General features: G+C 38.1%; 2 protein-coding genes across 2 annotated transcripts in view; both read left to right on the top strand.

Annotated features, from left to right (window-relative positions):
• plekhh1 (pleckstrin homology domain containing, family H (with MyTH4 domain) member 1) overlaps positions 1-6,647 on the top strand; it is a 31,710-nt gene extending 25,063 nt beyond the window's left edge. The window contains exons 19-30 of the mRNA XM_005736559.1: positions 230-342; positions 1,368-1,544; positions 1,724-1,821; positions 1,921-2,098; positions 2,415-2,570; positions 3,038-3,135; positions 3,341-3,482; positions 3,627-3,769; positions 3,905-4,034; positions 4,289-4,372; positions 4,994-5,140; positions 5,321-6,647. Coding sequence (XP_005736616.1) covers positions 230-342; positions 1,368-1,544; positions 1,724-1,821; positions 1,921-2,098; positions 2,415-2,570; positions 3,038-3,135; positions 3,341-3,482; positions 3,627-3,769; positions 3,905-4,034; positions 4,289-4,372; positions 4,994-5,140; positions 5,321-5,473 — 1,619 coding nt within the window. The 3' untranslated portion in view covers positions 5,474-6,647. The remainder of the gene's footprint in view (positions 1-229; positions 343-1,367; positions 1,545-1,723; positions 1,822-1,920; positions 2,099-2,414; positions 2,571-3,037; positions 3,136-3,340; positions 3,483-3,626; positions 3,770-3,904; positions 4,035-4,288; positions 4,373-4,993; positions 5,141-5,320) is intronic.
• A 2,185-nt stretch (positions 6,648-8,832) lies between these two features.
• The window catches only part of slc25a21 (solute carrier family 25 member 21), an 84,593-nt gene continuing 79,118 nt past the window's right edge, over positions 8,833-14,307 (top strand). The window contains exons 1-2 of the mRNA XM_005736558.1: positions 8,833-8,978; positions 9,089-9,178. Coding sequence (XP_005736615.1) covers positions 9,109-9,178 — 70 coding nt within the window. The 5' untranslated portion in view covers positions 8,833-8,978; positions 9,089-9,108. The remainder of the gene's footprint in view (positions 8,979-9,088; positions 9,179-14,307) is intronic.

The raw sequence follows: 14,307 nt of genomic DNA, 5'->3' as shown, positions 1-14,307 counted from the left end.
ACACCCCTGGCTTAGAATATCTATAAGTGGGTATAAATGCACACAGTAGCATGCTGCATGTTATTTTGATCTACATTGCAGACACTGTTTGAGACTGTAGCACCGTATATGAATTTTTATCAGCTGTTGAGTCATTAAAGCTTTGAAACTCAATCTTTGTTTGTCTGTGTCTACTCGTGTTATATTTGTGCCTTTTTATATATGTGTGTCTTTCACTGTCTTTTCCCAGAGTCTGTGTTGTGGAAGAGTGAGGCCTTGAGCTTCTGTAAGGAGGGTCTCCGCACGCCTCTCACCACGCTGCCCTCTGAAGCTCTGCAGACAGAGGCTCTCAAGCTTTTCAAGGTCAGTGTGCCCACCTCTCACCCTTCTCTTTCTTTTGTTCCATCCCACTTACTTTTGATTATGCTTTTCCCTTTTATCCCTTTCTCGGAATCCCTTTCCACTTCTCTATCTCCCACTCACTGTGAGGATCTGTTCAAGACATCATCCATCCCACTCCAGTTTGTCCCCCTCTTTAACCCCTTGTACTCTTGGATGAGCTCTGCAGCAGTCTTCCCCCCCCCCCCCCACCCCTCCTGCCACTAAACCAGATCAAAGGCTGAGGACCGAGGGGCCCAGCTCATCAAAAGTGTTGAAGAGAGATAATGGCCTTGATTATCTGCTTTCATTGAAGCTAACTGTTCCTGTGGTTTAGAGCCAGCGTGAAGGTAGCCCTCTTTTAAGAGGAGACATGGGAGGTCAAGGCCTTCACAGAGTGACAGCAATGGATATGGAAACTACACGATAGGGAAGAAGAAATGGGATCAGAGCAGAACAAGGACCTTGTAGGGAGATGGCAGATTCTTTTCCTCTCATGTCAACCAGAAGCCCCTTCCTTCCAATTTATGCTTCACAGCCCCACCAACTACATTAGGATTGATGGCTGAATAGATCGGCTCTCTCTGACCATCCAGCCTTAAAAATTGTCCCAAACACACACAATGAAACTGAATGAAAGGACGTTGCATGCTTTTCAAGTCTATGCTCTACTTCATGTCTTTGAAGTATTAATGAGACTGACAAGACTGATTAAACCTGTTAAATGGCGTCTTTGTCTTCAGCTGTCACACTGAATGAGAACAAAGTAATGACATTCACCCTTTTTCCCCCCCTTACACTGGAGCTCTTCTTGACCTCATGCTGGGATATTTTTTGTTGTTTTCATCTCACCCGAGTGTTATGATCACCCAATCCTGTATTAATTTAACTGTTTTAAGTTGCTTTCAATATGTGTCCCTTACTTTTGTGTTCAGATTTCTGGGTTTGTGTTTGTCTCCACCTGTTGGTAGCTCAGTGCCATTAAATTTTGTTTCTTTGACATTTTGCAGTCCTGTCAGCTCTTCATTAATGTGCTGGTTGAGTCTCCATCTATTGATTACCACACCTCGCTGGCCCAGAATGCTTTGCAAGTGTGCCTGAACCACCCAGAGCTGCAGAATGAAATTTACTGTCAGCTCATCAAACAGACCAACTGTCGGACGCCACACAACTACTCTCTCACACAGGTCAACCCACTACACAGTAAAGAGTCAGGAGCCATGTTTAAAGCGCTCAGACATAAATTTTTAAATGTACTTTTTTATGTACTTCAAATATATTTTTAAAAAATGTATTTTTAAAAAATATATTTTAAGATAAAACGTGTTAGTTAAAATATGTCTTCTTTTTCTATCTCTCCCTGCAGTGCTGGCAGCTGTTGTCTTTGTGTGTGGCTCTGTTCCTCCCTCAGCAACATTTTCTGTGGTACCTGAGACAGTATCTGCAACGCAATGCTAACCCAAGGTGAGCTAACTTAAGCCACACCTTAAAATATAGCAGAAAAACTCCCAATACATAAAAACCTCTTCTAATTATCTTTTCCCTTTTTCCCACCACATACAGGAGTGAGGTGGGGAAATATGCAGTGTATTGTCAGAGATCTTTGGAGCGAACTCTGCAGAATGGAGAGCGGGAGGCTAAACCTTCACGTATGGAGATAGTTTCCATCCTTTTGCGGAACCCCTATCACCATTCACTACCTTTCAGCATCCCAGTTCATTTCATGAACAACACCTACCAGGTAACACATAGCTTACCAGGTAGCTAGCACAAGTGTTGTAATGACTATACCCCTGTTTCGAGAAGCAAATAATACATTCTTCATGCACAAATTTCCTCTAGGCTTTCCTTTAGTTGTATATATTTTAGTTTGCATCTATACCTTCCCAACTGTACTTTGTATATGTCCTTTTTGGAAAATGAACCTCCTTTTTATTTCTGTTACATTTCTAATCTGCTGTTGCAGTTTTTTTGACTGCCATTGGAACTACAAACTCCTGCAACCACTGCAGAATCTGAAACTCAGTGCCAGCTGTGTCCTTTGTTTTCTACTATAGGTAGTGGGATTCGATGGGTCGACTACAGTGGAGGAGTTCCTCAACACGCTGAACCAGAGGATTAGCATGAGGAAACCACAGCTGACTGGATTTTCCCTCTTCACTGATGATCCATCTGGCAAAGACCTGGAGCACTGCCTGCAGCCATCTGCCAAGGTAGGGCTGTGGGTCACAGACCATTAGTAGATGGGAGAAAGCTGCTGTACAGAAATCACTGATGGTTTTTGGCTCTGTGGTTTGAAGGTAGATCATCTGTCTCAAATTTTCTAATAAGTTAGAGGATCAGTAGTGAGTAGTGGGATTATTTTTTGGCAAATTTACACTGTCCAAACATTTTTTTACAACTTAGGATGTGGATGTGGATGTATATATAGGATGTATATGACAACCTCTCTGTGTTTTAATTCTACCCAGTCATATTTAAAGTAGTGCCTCTAGATTTTTTAATTATTGTTGTTAAAAGAATCCACCATTCCACAGAAGTATAGGTCTGTCTGGATCATGCAATGCACTGTATATAAGAGTTTGTGTACAAATCAGAATCTCTAGATCACCAGCTCACTGTAACATGAGTGAAAAAATGTGTGCTTGTATGACTTGAGACTAACTTTTGCTTTTCCCAGATCTGTGATGTTATTTCCAAATGGGAACAGGCTCTAAAGGAGCTGCATCCTGGGAAAAATGAAGGAACACGGATTGTACGCCTAACATACAAGAACAGGTATGACTTCTATTTTCATATCTCAATTTTGTAGCACTCAAACACATCAGCAACATTGTACTTTTACTCTATAGTCATAGAGATGTATTTAAAGATTTTTTTTAAAAATGTTATAGACTGCAAAGTGAAATATGCTGATGTTATATCTCAATTTTCAGTTTCTCCCAAGAAAACGGCCTTAATAACAATATGCTCTTGTATGCAGGTTGTATTTCAGATCTCAGGTAAAGGGAGAAATGGAGCGAGAGCGCCTCCTGCTGGCATACCAGGTGAATGATGAAGTCCAGCAAGGCCATTTTCCTGTAAACAAAGAGCTGGCTCTTGAAGTGGCTGCCCTCTTGGCCCAGGTCTGTAACAATTCTATCAAGAAAAAGAGACTTTTTGGAAGGAAAAAAATGCTATTCTTTTATCTTCAGTGCTGAAATGTATGATTTTGTGCGTTTTCGAAAGCCTTTTTGTCTTCTAACTATCTGTTTTCTTTTGTCCTCCAGGTTGAACATGGTGATTTGGACAGACCAGGTGCCTCCTCTCCCTCTGGCTCTTCTCAGCCTAAATCTCAAATAATTCTCCTTCAAGCCTTAGAACGCTTCTACCCAAAACGCTACAAACAGGACTGCAGCTCAGAGCAGCTCAAGTAAAGAAAAAAAACCCAAAAACGAATAAACGTGCCATTCCACAATTTCTTAATCTAGAACCTGATTTGAGAACTTTATAAAGCTTTGTTATCCTGCCATATTTTAACTCACCACTGTTCCTTTTATCCTCTCAGAGACCTTACCGAGCGTCTCGCCACTAAGTGGTCAATGCTGCGTGGGTGCAGTGCATCCGAGTGTGTAAGAATATACCTAACTGTGGCTCGGAAATGGCCTTTGTTTGGAGCCAAGCTCTTCAGTGCCAAGGTAACAAAAAAAAAGTTGAATACATGTCTTCTGTTGTTTTGTGACTGATGTTATTCTATGTGAACTTTATCGCCTCCTGTTTGTCTAATCAATCTTTAAATGTCGGTCTTGATGTGATTCTTCATCAAAACCAAAAAGCATACTTAGATCATTTTGAACCAAAACCTTGAACTAAGCTTTCAAGCCCAAACCTGTTTGAGACGAAGCTGTATAACATCTGTAAAACGACCCTTCTTTGTTTCCCCTGTCCACAGCCTGTACCCCCCTCTACTATTGAGCAGAGCCAGGTGTGGCTGGCAGTCAATGAGGATGGATTGTGTGTGCTGGACTACACAATGGTGAGTTTCAAGCTGAGCAGACCATCCTGTCATGTGTTTTCAGAATAAAATCTGCTGCCAGAACAATTTAGAATTTAGAAAGTCCATTCTTTTATTGAATTTCCGGCTTGACTTTATAGCTGTTAAATCTAGAGATAGCTTTTAACTGCTGCAGCAGCTGGATAGGACACAGCTGCAAAGCTTTCTTGACCCACTGGTCTGGAATGATTTTCGTTCTGTGGTGTTTCAAACACCAGAAATCCCAAGGAAAATAAAACGGCCAGCCTCTGAATTGACATACTTGACCCTGACACACAGCAGTTCCATCATGTAAACTTTGCTAACGTGAGCTCTGTAATTTTCTGCAGCTCATGTTGATTCATTTCATTCTTGGTCTGGCGTGCAGACCATGTGCCTTCAGAAAGAAATGGGAGAAAACAAAGTGAAAATCAGAATAAGTTGCTGGAAATTATGTCACATATCTTCACACTCAATTTACTCCTCAAAAAGAAGGAGAAACCAAAATGATTTCCTAAGTGAATTCCATACTATATAATGGGGTCAGCAATAAAATCTGAACATGAATTCTGTTTATATCCACTTCACTGCAGATTTCACACTGGCAATGCTCCTTTTTTTCAGCACACTCTGGTCACGTACTCCTACCAGTCTGTGATTACCTTTGGTGGTTGTCGTGATGATTTCATGGTGGTCACGAGCCAACAGAGGGAGGCTGGAGCCGGGAAGAAGAGCGTGGAGAAGCTGGTCTTTGCTATGCCTAAACCTAAGGTATACTTCCTGCTTTTATCATTGTAATTATATATCTATTTGTGGTCAGATTGCATATACCTAATCAAGGTAAACATATTAAGTTGGCATTTTCTGGGCTTCCAGCTCACCTGAATTACATAAAACTCATTCATATCATTGACTTTAGGTTGTTAAAATCTATTTTCACTCTCATGTCAGATATTGGAGCTGACTCTGCTCATGGCCAGCTACATTAACCACTGGAACCCCAGCCTCCCATCTGCCTCTCACCAGCCCCTCAGCCACTGGGATGCAGACAGCAGGCACTTCCCAACCATGAACTACACCACCAAGGGCCCCACGCTACTGTGAATTGCGCAAATTAAAAAAAATTGAGAAAGACTGTTAGTAGAGGGAGGTTTGATGACAGCAGTTACTATTACTTTGCATTCATCTGGAGTGCACTGGGTTGCATGTCCTGAGTTTTCATTCTTACAGAAGAGGTACTTTTATTAAAGTTTTTATTATTGTTGTTGTTCTTATTAAGAGTTAGAATTAGAAATGTCAGGATCAGTCTTTTAGACTATTTATTTCAACACAGGTGTTTCAACTTTGCATTTCATAGGTGCTAGTTCACTTGGGAATTCAGTGTTGAAATTGGACATCAGAACCATTCCTGAAATACTGTAATGATCTGAGGACTTGATGATACTCGATGTTCCCACTTGCAGAAGTCATAATTTGTCTGCCTGTGTCACTAGAATTTTTCATCATCAGCGATCAAAAGTAAATGACAATGAAGCAAGAGTCTGAATATGATGAAGAGCTGCTGCTCGTTTAGAAAGGAGCTAATGTTGCGTATTTTAGGACAGATTCATACATTTTAATCTGTTAATTACCCATAATATAATATTTGACTAATGTAGGGCAGCAAATAGCAATTAATATGGTAGATTGAAATGACTAATTTCTCAATTATCTAATTAATGAAATATTTTGTCCTGCAAATGTCAGAAATTTCAGTTGATGCCCCTCACAGATGTCTCTCTAGCAAATGGACAGATTCAGATTTAGTTGAAAAATTGTCTAAAAAGTTGAAAGTTGGAAAAATATTTGACTCTTGAGTTACTGGAAACAGTGAATTGATAGTATTTTCTTGCTTTGTTCTTTCACAATAAGACAAAATGGTCTTCCCTAATTACACTAAACATACAGTATATTTAAAATTACATTATTTTTAATCGATCATCAGGCAAACAAAAGGAGAGAACACTTTCTTTCTTTTTCTTTTTTTTTAAAAGAGCTATCAAAATATTATAATGACTTGAACTGTTTTGGATAAACCACTGTCTTGCTTATGTTATAATAGCTATTTATTTCTCCATAACATTAGGAAATGTTTACCACAAATGTCACATTTGTGTGGGGAAAATGTCGTTTCCTTTGTGTAGCAGAGTACGTCTGGTTACTGTATTGACATCTGTTGCAATTGTTTAAAAGATGTAGCTTGTATGTCTGTGTGTGGTTATTAAAATAAATGATAAATTCCTGACTTTTTTTTTTTTAGCTCCAGTTTTGTATAAATTTTGCTATGTAGACTATTTAATACTTCAGAGTGGTAGAAAGTATTGCAACTAAGTACATTTTCTTTTTAATTCAATTTTCAATTGTTTTATTTAAATAGCATCAAATCACAACATCAGTTGCCTCTAGGTGTTTTATATTGTAAGATAAAGACCCTGCAATAGCAAAGAGAAACCCCCAACAGTCAGACAACCCTCTAGGAGCAAGCAATTGGCAAGAGTGGGAAGGAAAAACTCCCGTTTAACAGGAAGAAATCTCTGTTGAGTTGGGCTCAGGGATGGGCGGCCACCTGGCATGACTACTTGGGGGTGAGGCGTGCTTCCATTTTTATTAATTATGTGTCTAAGGAAATGGTAGAAACATTTTAAATGCTATTAACACTTGTCCTATTTTCTTTTCCTGGAACAAATGTTCCACTGGCTTTCCCTTATGAAACACTCCTGCTACTAAGTACTATAAAGTTTAATCATGAATCAGAAGGTTTAAGCAATGGTGACAAGAATCGTGTTCTAGCCAAAGCGTCCCTTGGAGAGCACAGAACTTCTTCTCTCATTCATTTTGTCCATAAACTTACCTTCTGTGCCGGTTGTACACAGCCTTCCAAGTATATATTATCATGCTCTGTTTTTTCTTATCCAAGGAGGTCAAAGTGGTAATGGTATTTTCCTGCCAAATGTATGCTATAAATTCCAGATTTTTATAGCTTGTCTGGAGCTCTTGTTGTTCCATACTCTCATACAAAATGAAATTCTATTATAGGGCTCACTGCTAAATTTCTACATGCCTTCATTTCTAAACAAAAAAGAATATCTTTTGCACTTTATCCATGGTGCAATAAGGCCACATGCTCTATTTGAATTTATAGCAAACAATCTCAATGTTGTAGCTGTAGATGAACATTTGCTTACCTTGAAAGTCTTACTGGGTGTGTGTTTAACTAGACTAATGTTTGCAAAGGAGGATGTCTGTACATAGTTTAAAAACATTGTGTTCGTATCTGACTGTTTACTTCACAAAGTCATCCAGAGTTTACCCTTTGCTGTTTTCTCTGTAACCTTATGTTCTTTAAAAATACACAAAGCAGGTGATATTTCTTAACTAGTTTCTTCAGAGTGCAGTTTGGCATCCTAAATGCATCAATTTGCTTAAAAGTAACACAGAGACAAAAAAGAAAAAAAAGAAAAAAAAACAGTGCTGGAGGAAGAAAAAAGTTTGAATAACAGAACAAATTATATTGTGAAGAGTAAAAATACTCAACTCAGCACTACACAAAAAAGGACCCTGTTCAAACGTATAAATATACAATAAATAATGTTACAGGGATTCAACAGTGTGAGTCCTACATACATTTCACATCTTTGTAAAACAACACATTTAACTGGAAAAGCAATGGGAATCTACAGCACCTGCTCTTAATTGACCTCTATGGATCACAATGTCGGTACATTACAAAAGGGCTCGCGCAGATATTATGCAGATATGCATGCATTCTACAGATAAAACAAAATGCATGATTTTAAACTGTTATAAACACTTTCAAATATGAACTTTGGACAAATGGGATAATTTCCAAATTTGTCTTTAGCTGACCTATTTACACACTTGTACAACACCACATCACATGGACCTTGCACCACAAAGCTGTTTGACTAATGTGTAATCTGACTTGCCCCACTGCTGTGTTTTCACGTTGACTTCTACCGAGTGACGTCTGAGTTCACGGTGCATGGCAATTACACCATAGATGCCGGGGGGTGTCAATATCTGATTTTATTTTATTAATTTATTGAAGAGGTATTGTATAGTGTGTTGCTTCTAGATCCCCAAACCCCTGAAAACCACGAATAGTGCTCGTGAGTGGTCTCATTCTGGCGTGTACACCTGGGCTTTGACCCATCTAATATTATAGGATTATAATTAATTTAATTAAAACGCCTGCATTTGTAATATAAACAATGCATAAAGATTTAATAGCTGCCTTTGTTTAATATAAAGCACTAAGTGCATATTAATTATCTGTACATAGGATTATTTGCTTTACGTTTATCGGTGGCTGGATTAAATTAAACTATTCAGAGAGTGGAGAGGTAAGTGTGGGCCCGTGGGGGGGTAACTACTCCATATTAGCCTAGCCTAGCCTAGCCTAGCCCGTGAGCACTCGGATAGATAGCGCTGCTGCGCTGTCTCCAGCGTGGGCTGCCGCTACAGGAGCAGAGGAACCTCTGAGTCAACCGTGAGCCGCACGGGGCAGGACACCACCGAGCAGCCTCACCGAAGAGCACGAAATCCACAGGTTTGTTGCGAGTTAATCAGCACCGACGTAGGTGTAATACAGCATTAACGCCACAGTAGCAGTAACCTTACAGGGCGTGTAACAGCGTATGGCCGTGTTTTCTGTGACAGGGCATCTAAAAACACTAAAAATGACAGCCACAAAGCCACAGAGCATGCTCCGAGAAGCCTCTCGTCAGGTCATCGCCGGTGGATCCGCTGGTAAGTCCAACCATGGTTTAACTTTTAATGATTTTTAGACGATTTATTGAAATCCCTTAACACTTCTGAAAGCGTGAACGTAGCGAGGTGAAAGCAGCATCGCTACACGAAAAGCACCGACGCACTTCTCCACTACTTTCTCATTAAACGCTACTAACTGTTTCTCGTTGTCCGTGGAGCCCAAAGATTTTCTTGTGCTGCCAAGATAATTCCCACCCTCCTCAAATGCTGAATTTGCACACCGGGACATAAAGCCAATTGTGCGCATGCGCGCAACTGCTAATCAACTTAGCTTTCAGCTTTAATAAATTGCTGAACGATATTATTGCTGGACAAGCTTATTCAGTGCCAGTTTAGACAAAGAAATTAGGTAAATGCTCATTTTGACATCACTGTTATTAAAAGTATAACTTCCATGCAAGTTGTTTTCTATCACTATTTGTTTTCCTTGGATATGTAGTAGGCTAATAGTCTTGGAAATGCGCGTTATTGATTGGCTCCCAGATCAAAATCTGCATTTGTTTATCAGTTGAGTAACATTTTCAAAATAGAAACTCAGTAGAGTGATGATATTCTTCTTAGTGAGCACTCCACTGAAGGATGGAGAGAGAGGCAGACTTCCATTAAAGTTGCTAAAAGTTATGTTACATTAAAGGTGGATATGAGGAACAGTGAAGTATGCACATCTGGTTACAGCAGTTTTGAAATTATGCTGATTTTTTTCTAAGACTGTTTGCATAAGATCGGCAAGGTTAAATGTGTTGAAGTCCAATCTGTCAGTTTTACACCAGCAACTCTCAGATATTTCTGTGATAAACCTAGAAAAAGCTGAAGCTGAAGAAGTTAACCGTTTTTAATGTCTTCAGAAGTGCTTGCAAAAAAAAAATACTCAAATTGGTTTTAAATGGTGCTAATAAACTCTTTATTTTTCCAACATATTAGAATTCAAAATATTTTTATGGCTTTACTTTATTACTCTAAATACGTTTTGTGCATAGAGAAGATATATGTCGCCTTACCATTACTGTGTTTTAGTATTAGATTAGGCCATTCTGGATTGTCTCAAATGTTCAAATATTTGTGTTGGAGCTAGAATAGAGTATTTCTAAAGACTCCAAAATGAAATGTAAAGTTTAAACCTCTGGCTACCATGTGAGGGGGGAAAAAAGAAGTTCAAATTGAGTGGGTCACAGTTGCAAAGCGAGAACAAACTAAATAACCTTTAAAGTGTCTTTTGTCTATGGATACAAGACACTTGAAAGATCATGAAATACACACTATCCTTCTTATCATCAGAGACAGAACATGAAGAACTAACAAAAAACAACTTTTTAAAAAATGTGAACAGCAAACAGCACAAATAATAATGGATTGGATTTATATAGCGCTTTTCAAGGCACCCAAAGCGCTTTAAATTCCCCCAATTCATTCACTCGCATTCATACACTGGTGGAGGCAAGCTACAGTTGTAGCCACAGCTGCCCTGGGGCAGACTGACAGAAGCGAGGCTGCCATTTCGCGCCATCGGCCCCTCTGGCCAACACCAGTAGGCGGCAGGGTAAAGTGTCTTGCCTAAGGACACAACGACCAGGACAGAGAGCCCAGGGATCGAACCGGCGACCTTCCGGTTACAGATACGCTTCCCAACCCCCTGAGCCACGGTCACCCCTAACCCCTAAATGTCCTTCACTTCAAAAACAATTGACAGCAACTCTGAAATGAATCATTTGGGTTGTAATTTATTTATCTTCATCTGACACCATGATGGAAGTGGGTTACTGGGTTTGCATAGTCGGGGATATACAGATGGATTCACTGCTTATTTTAAAAGAGGAGATCTTTATAGCCAATTTCAATGTGTCTGGCTAGAGATAGTCACACTTCATAAAAAGAAGGCAATAGTAATTAGTGGTCTTATTATATATCTAATCAAATGAAAGTTAATTAAATTTCACAGTGAGAAGGGATAGTTTACTAACGCTTTTATGGTTTCCTAAAAAAAGTAACGTAGCGTCACTCATCCAAGTGACTTCTTCATTCTCAGCTGACTGCAGGTTTTCCCAACCTCATAAACAGCATGTTTGCATAATTGCAAACTAGCACCACATGTTAACAGCTAATTGTTAATCAGTGGTGCTAGATTTCAGTCATTATGCAAATATACTGTTCATTACCATGTTTCAATATTCGATTAGCCTTGTCTCAAAATATTGAAATATTTGATAACTTTGGTGCTAGAACAGTTTTTCCTAAAGACTCCCAAATTAAACAGGGGTTAATTAGGATTTAATTAATTTAACTATATTTATATTTTTGAAAAAAAGAGACTTTAAAGTTCATCAGCTTAGAAAAAGGCTCTTTCTTAATTTTAAATGTAATTATGTATTTAATTTGCTCGTTTATCTCTTAATTTTAAGTGTTATATAAAACTTAGACATCAGAGTCAAACTGGGGTTCTGTCACTTCAGGATTATGAGTTTTGATTCTGTATGAAAGACACCATGCCTAACCAGAAAGGGAGCAGAACTGAGCTTTGTTTTGTCTTTGTCTTGCTTCACAACACTTTCTGAGTGGTGAATGTGAAATGCGTTACATTTGAAATGTTGAAATTGGCCACACACTGGTTGTGGTTCACTGCGTTAGAAACTGTGCGTGCACTATTCTTTATACTGGTACATTTTTGTGAGATGTGTATATATAAAACTATAGTTTTTATTTTGCTTATATTGTAGGATAGCCAGGGAATGATTTGAACAAATAAGCAGAAGTCTCCGCTGTTGTCCGTGATTCTGCAGTTGCTGGAATGTCTTTGGTTAAAGATTTGCACGGTTAGTCATTGAATTTGAGTTATCATTTACCCTTTAAAAAGAACCACTGTGAAACTTCAGCTTTAGTTTTCATTACTCTTGATGTGCAGCTCACTGTGTGACAGTTTGAACTTGTGGTTTGTGTGGATTTCTGCATTGGATGTGAGGGGGAGAAAAAGAAAGTATCGTGGATGCTTTGTTAAAGTCTTTTAATGCATACAAGGATGCAGTCATTCCAGCAGAATTTCTTTTATGGCGAAATTTTCATTTTCTAAAAGCTGCCTGATTTTTGTCTACATTAACTCAACCTTTAACATGAATATTATATGTTTATTTAGACATCAAGGTAGTTGTGTTCCTCTAGCCATTGTTTGTTTGTAGACTGAAGTGTCGGTTTTGCAGTTGCAGGATTGCTCATTATTTTGCAAAAAAATTAGCAAAATGGTATTTTTTTTGAAGAACAAATTTTGTCTATATAATGTTAGTTTTCATGTTGTTGCTGATGTCCTCCTCACTGAATTAATCTATGATTTATTTTTGTCTACATATAGTTTTTATCTTAATCTTCCAATTTAAGCATATATTTCCTAAATATTTAAAGACTGGACTAATATAATATTCACTTTTGATATGCCAAAATATTGTTTGAATCATTCGCAATTTTCTCTCAGTATTTCGGAGCAATATTTACATTGCCCTTCCATATTTATATTAATATTGCGTGCAGTATTTATATTTCTTTTGCATTTGTATTGAAACAATAAAAAAATGTAAATTACTTCATCACACGGATTAGCTATAGAGTCAAACCCAGTAACTTTACAAATGCCTACAAAACCTCTTGCTCAACATTATATTCGCCTCCTTTCATCAAAAGATTGTCTTTCGAGGTGAAAGTGAAGCCTAAAACACGTATTCTATTTCATCAGTCTCGTTTTTTATGTGCATGCCAATTTTGCTGACTTGCAGTCTTCTGTTATTGGCTAAACTGGTGTTTCAGTTGTCATGCCGTTGTTCTTACTTTTTATGTGGTTAAAGCTAAAAGTGAGTAGAGGCCTTTTGTGACCGGTTTGTTCCTGTGCCATATTTGTCATTATCAATTTAAAGGCAAATAAATATATCTATATCTATATATCTATATAGATATAGATATATATATGAAATGAGGTGTTATATTATATTATTGCAGCTTGTCTATCCTTGTCGATTCCTCACAAGCCCCCTGGGTCTGACAACCTTCTGTCTTGATTCGCACTCATCTGTGATGGGGGCGTTCAGGGGGCAGAGGGTTATACCAGAAGAGAAAGACCTCACTGTTTTAACTTTTTTGAAAATCTTGATTCTGTGTTAACAGGGAGACTGGAGATAATTTATGTACAACCTGGTCACAGGGCTTTAGTTAAATGCGGTTTGAGCGAAGAAAGCTGTATTCGTCACTCTGTAAAGTGATCTGATTTCAGCTTGGCATTCTAGGTGCAAGCAGCTATTTTTGACCTTTTTATAGGGTCAACACTAACTGGGCTCCATTTCTTTGTAAAGACGGGTTGTGAACTTCTTTCCTGTGATAAGCTGACAGTTTGTGGAGTCTGTGTGTCTGTTTCAATATGTTTTTTGGTGAATATCGAGTTTCTGTGAAATACACTTTTTTGCAAATTATTTTGTTTTTAAACAAAACTGAAACATTAATTTCAGTCTCTCCTTCCTCACAAAGTTTAAATCTTAGTCGCGGTTAGTGGTTTTAGGCCCATCTTTTGAGGAGCAGCATGTACTCTGTATTGTGTGAGGGTGTGTTAAACAACTGCATTGTTGACACAACAAAATAAGAGAGTAGACAATATTTACAAATGAATCTTATAAAGTAGAAGTTGAGGAAATTGTTCATTGTTGTTACCAGTGCGTTTGCAATAGGTCTACATTCCACATATTATCACAACAGAATTATTATGGTTAGAATTATAAAATAATTCAGTTTAGCTTCCACAGTGGGGTTGCTTGTTTTACTTAGTTTACATTGATTAAAAATGTGGGTTGTTGTTTTTTTTGTTGTTTTTTGTTACGGATTTAAATGTATTCATTCGTTTATTTAATGTAACACTGGTTTATTTGCTTATTTATACAAACTCAACATTAAACTTATCCACCCAAAACTGCCTAATTCTTGTTTTTGTAACATATCTGACTAAAATATACTAAAAGATAAAGAGCAGTATGATTTTACAGCTAGTTTTATTTATTTATTTTAAATTTACTATTGTAAATTAGTAAATTCTTACCAAAATAGGTAAAATGACCATTGTCGTTTATCAGTTCGTTCATATATAT

This window comes from Pundamilia nyererei, unplaced genomic scaffold, assembly GCF_000239375.1.
Source record: "Pundamilia nyererei isolate P.nyererei 1_Seehausen unplaced genomic scaffold, PunNye1.0 scaffold00070, whole genome shotgun sequence".
NCBI classification, from domain to species: Eukaryota; Metazoa; Chordata; class Actinopteri; order Cichliformes; family Cichlidae; genus Pundamilia; species Pundamilia nyererei.
The sequence above is the reverse complement of the archived record's forward strand: the minus strand, read 5'-3'. Positions and strand labels throughout refer to the sequence as shown.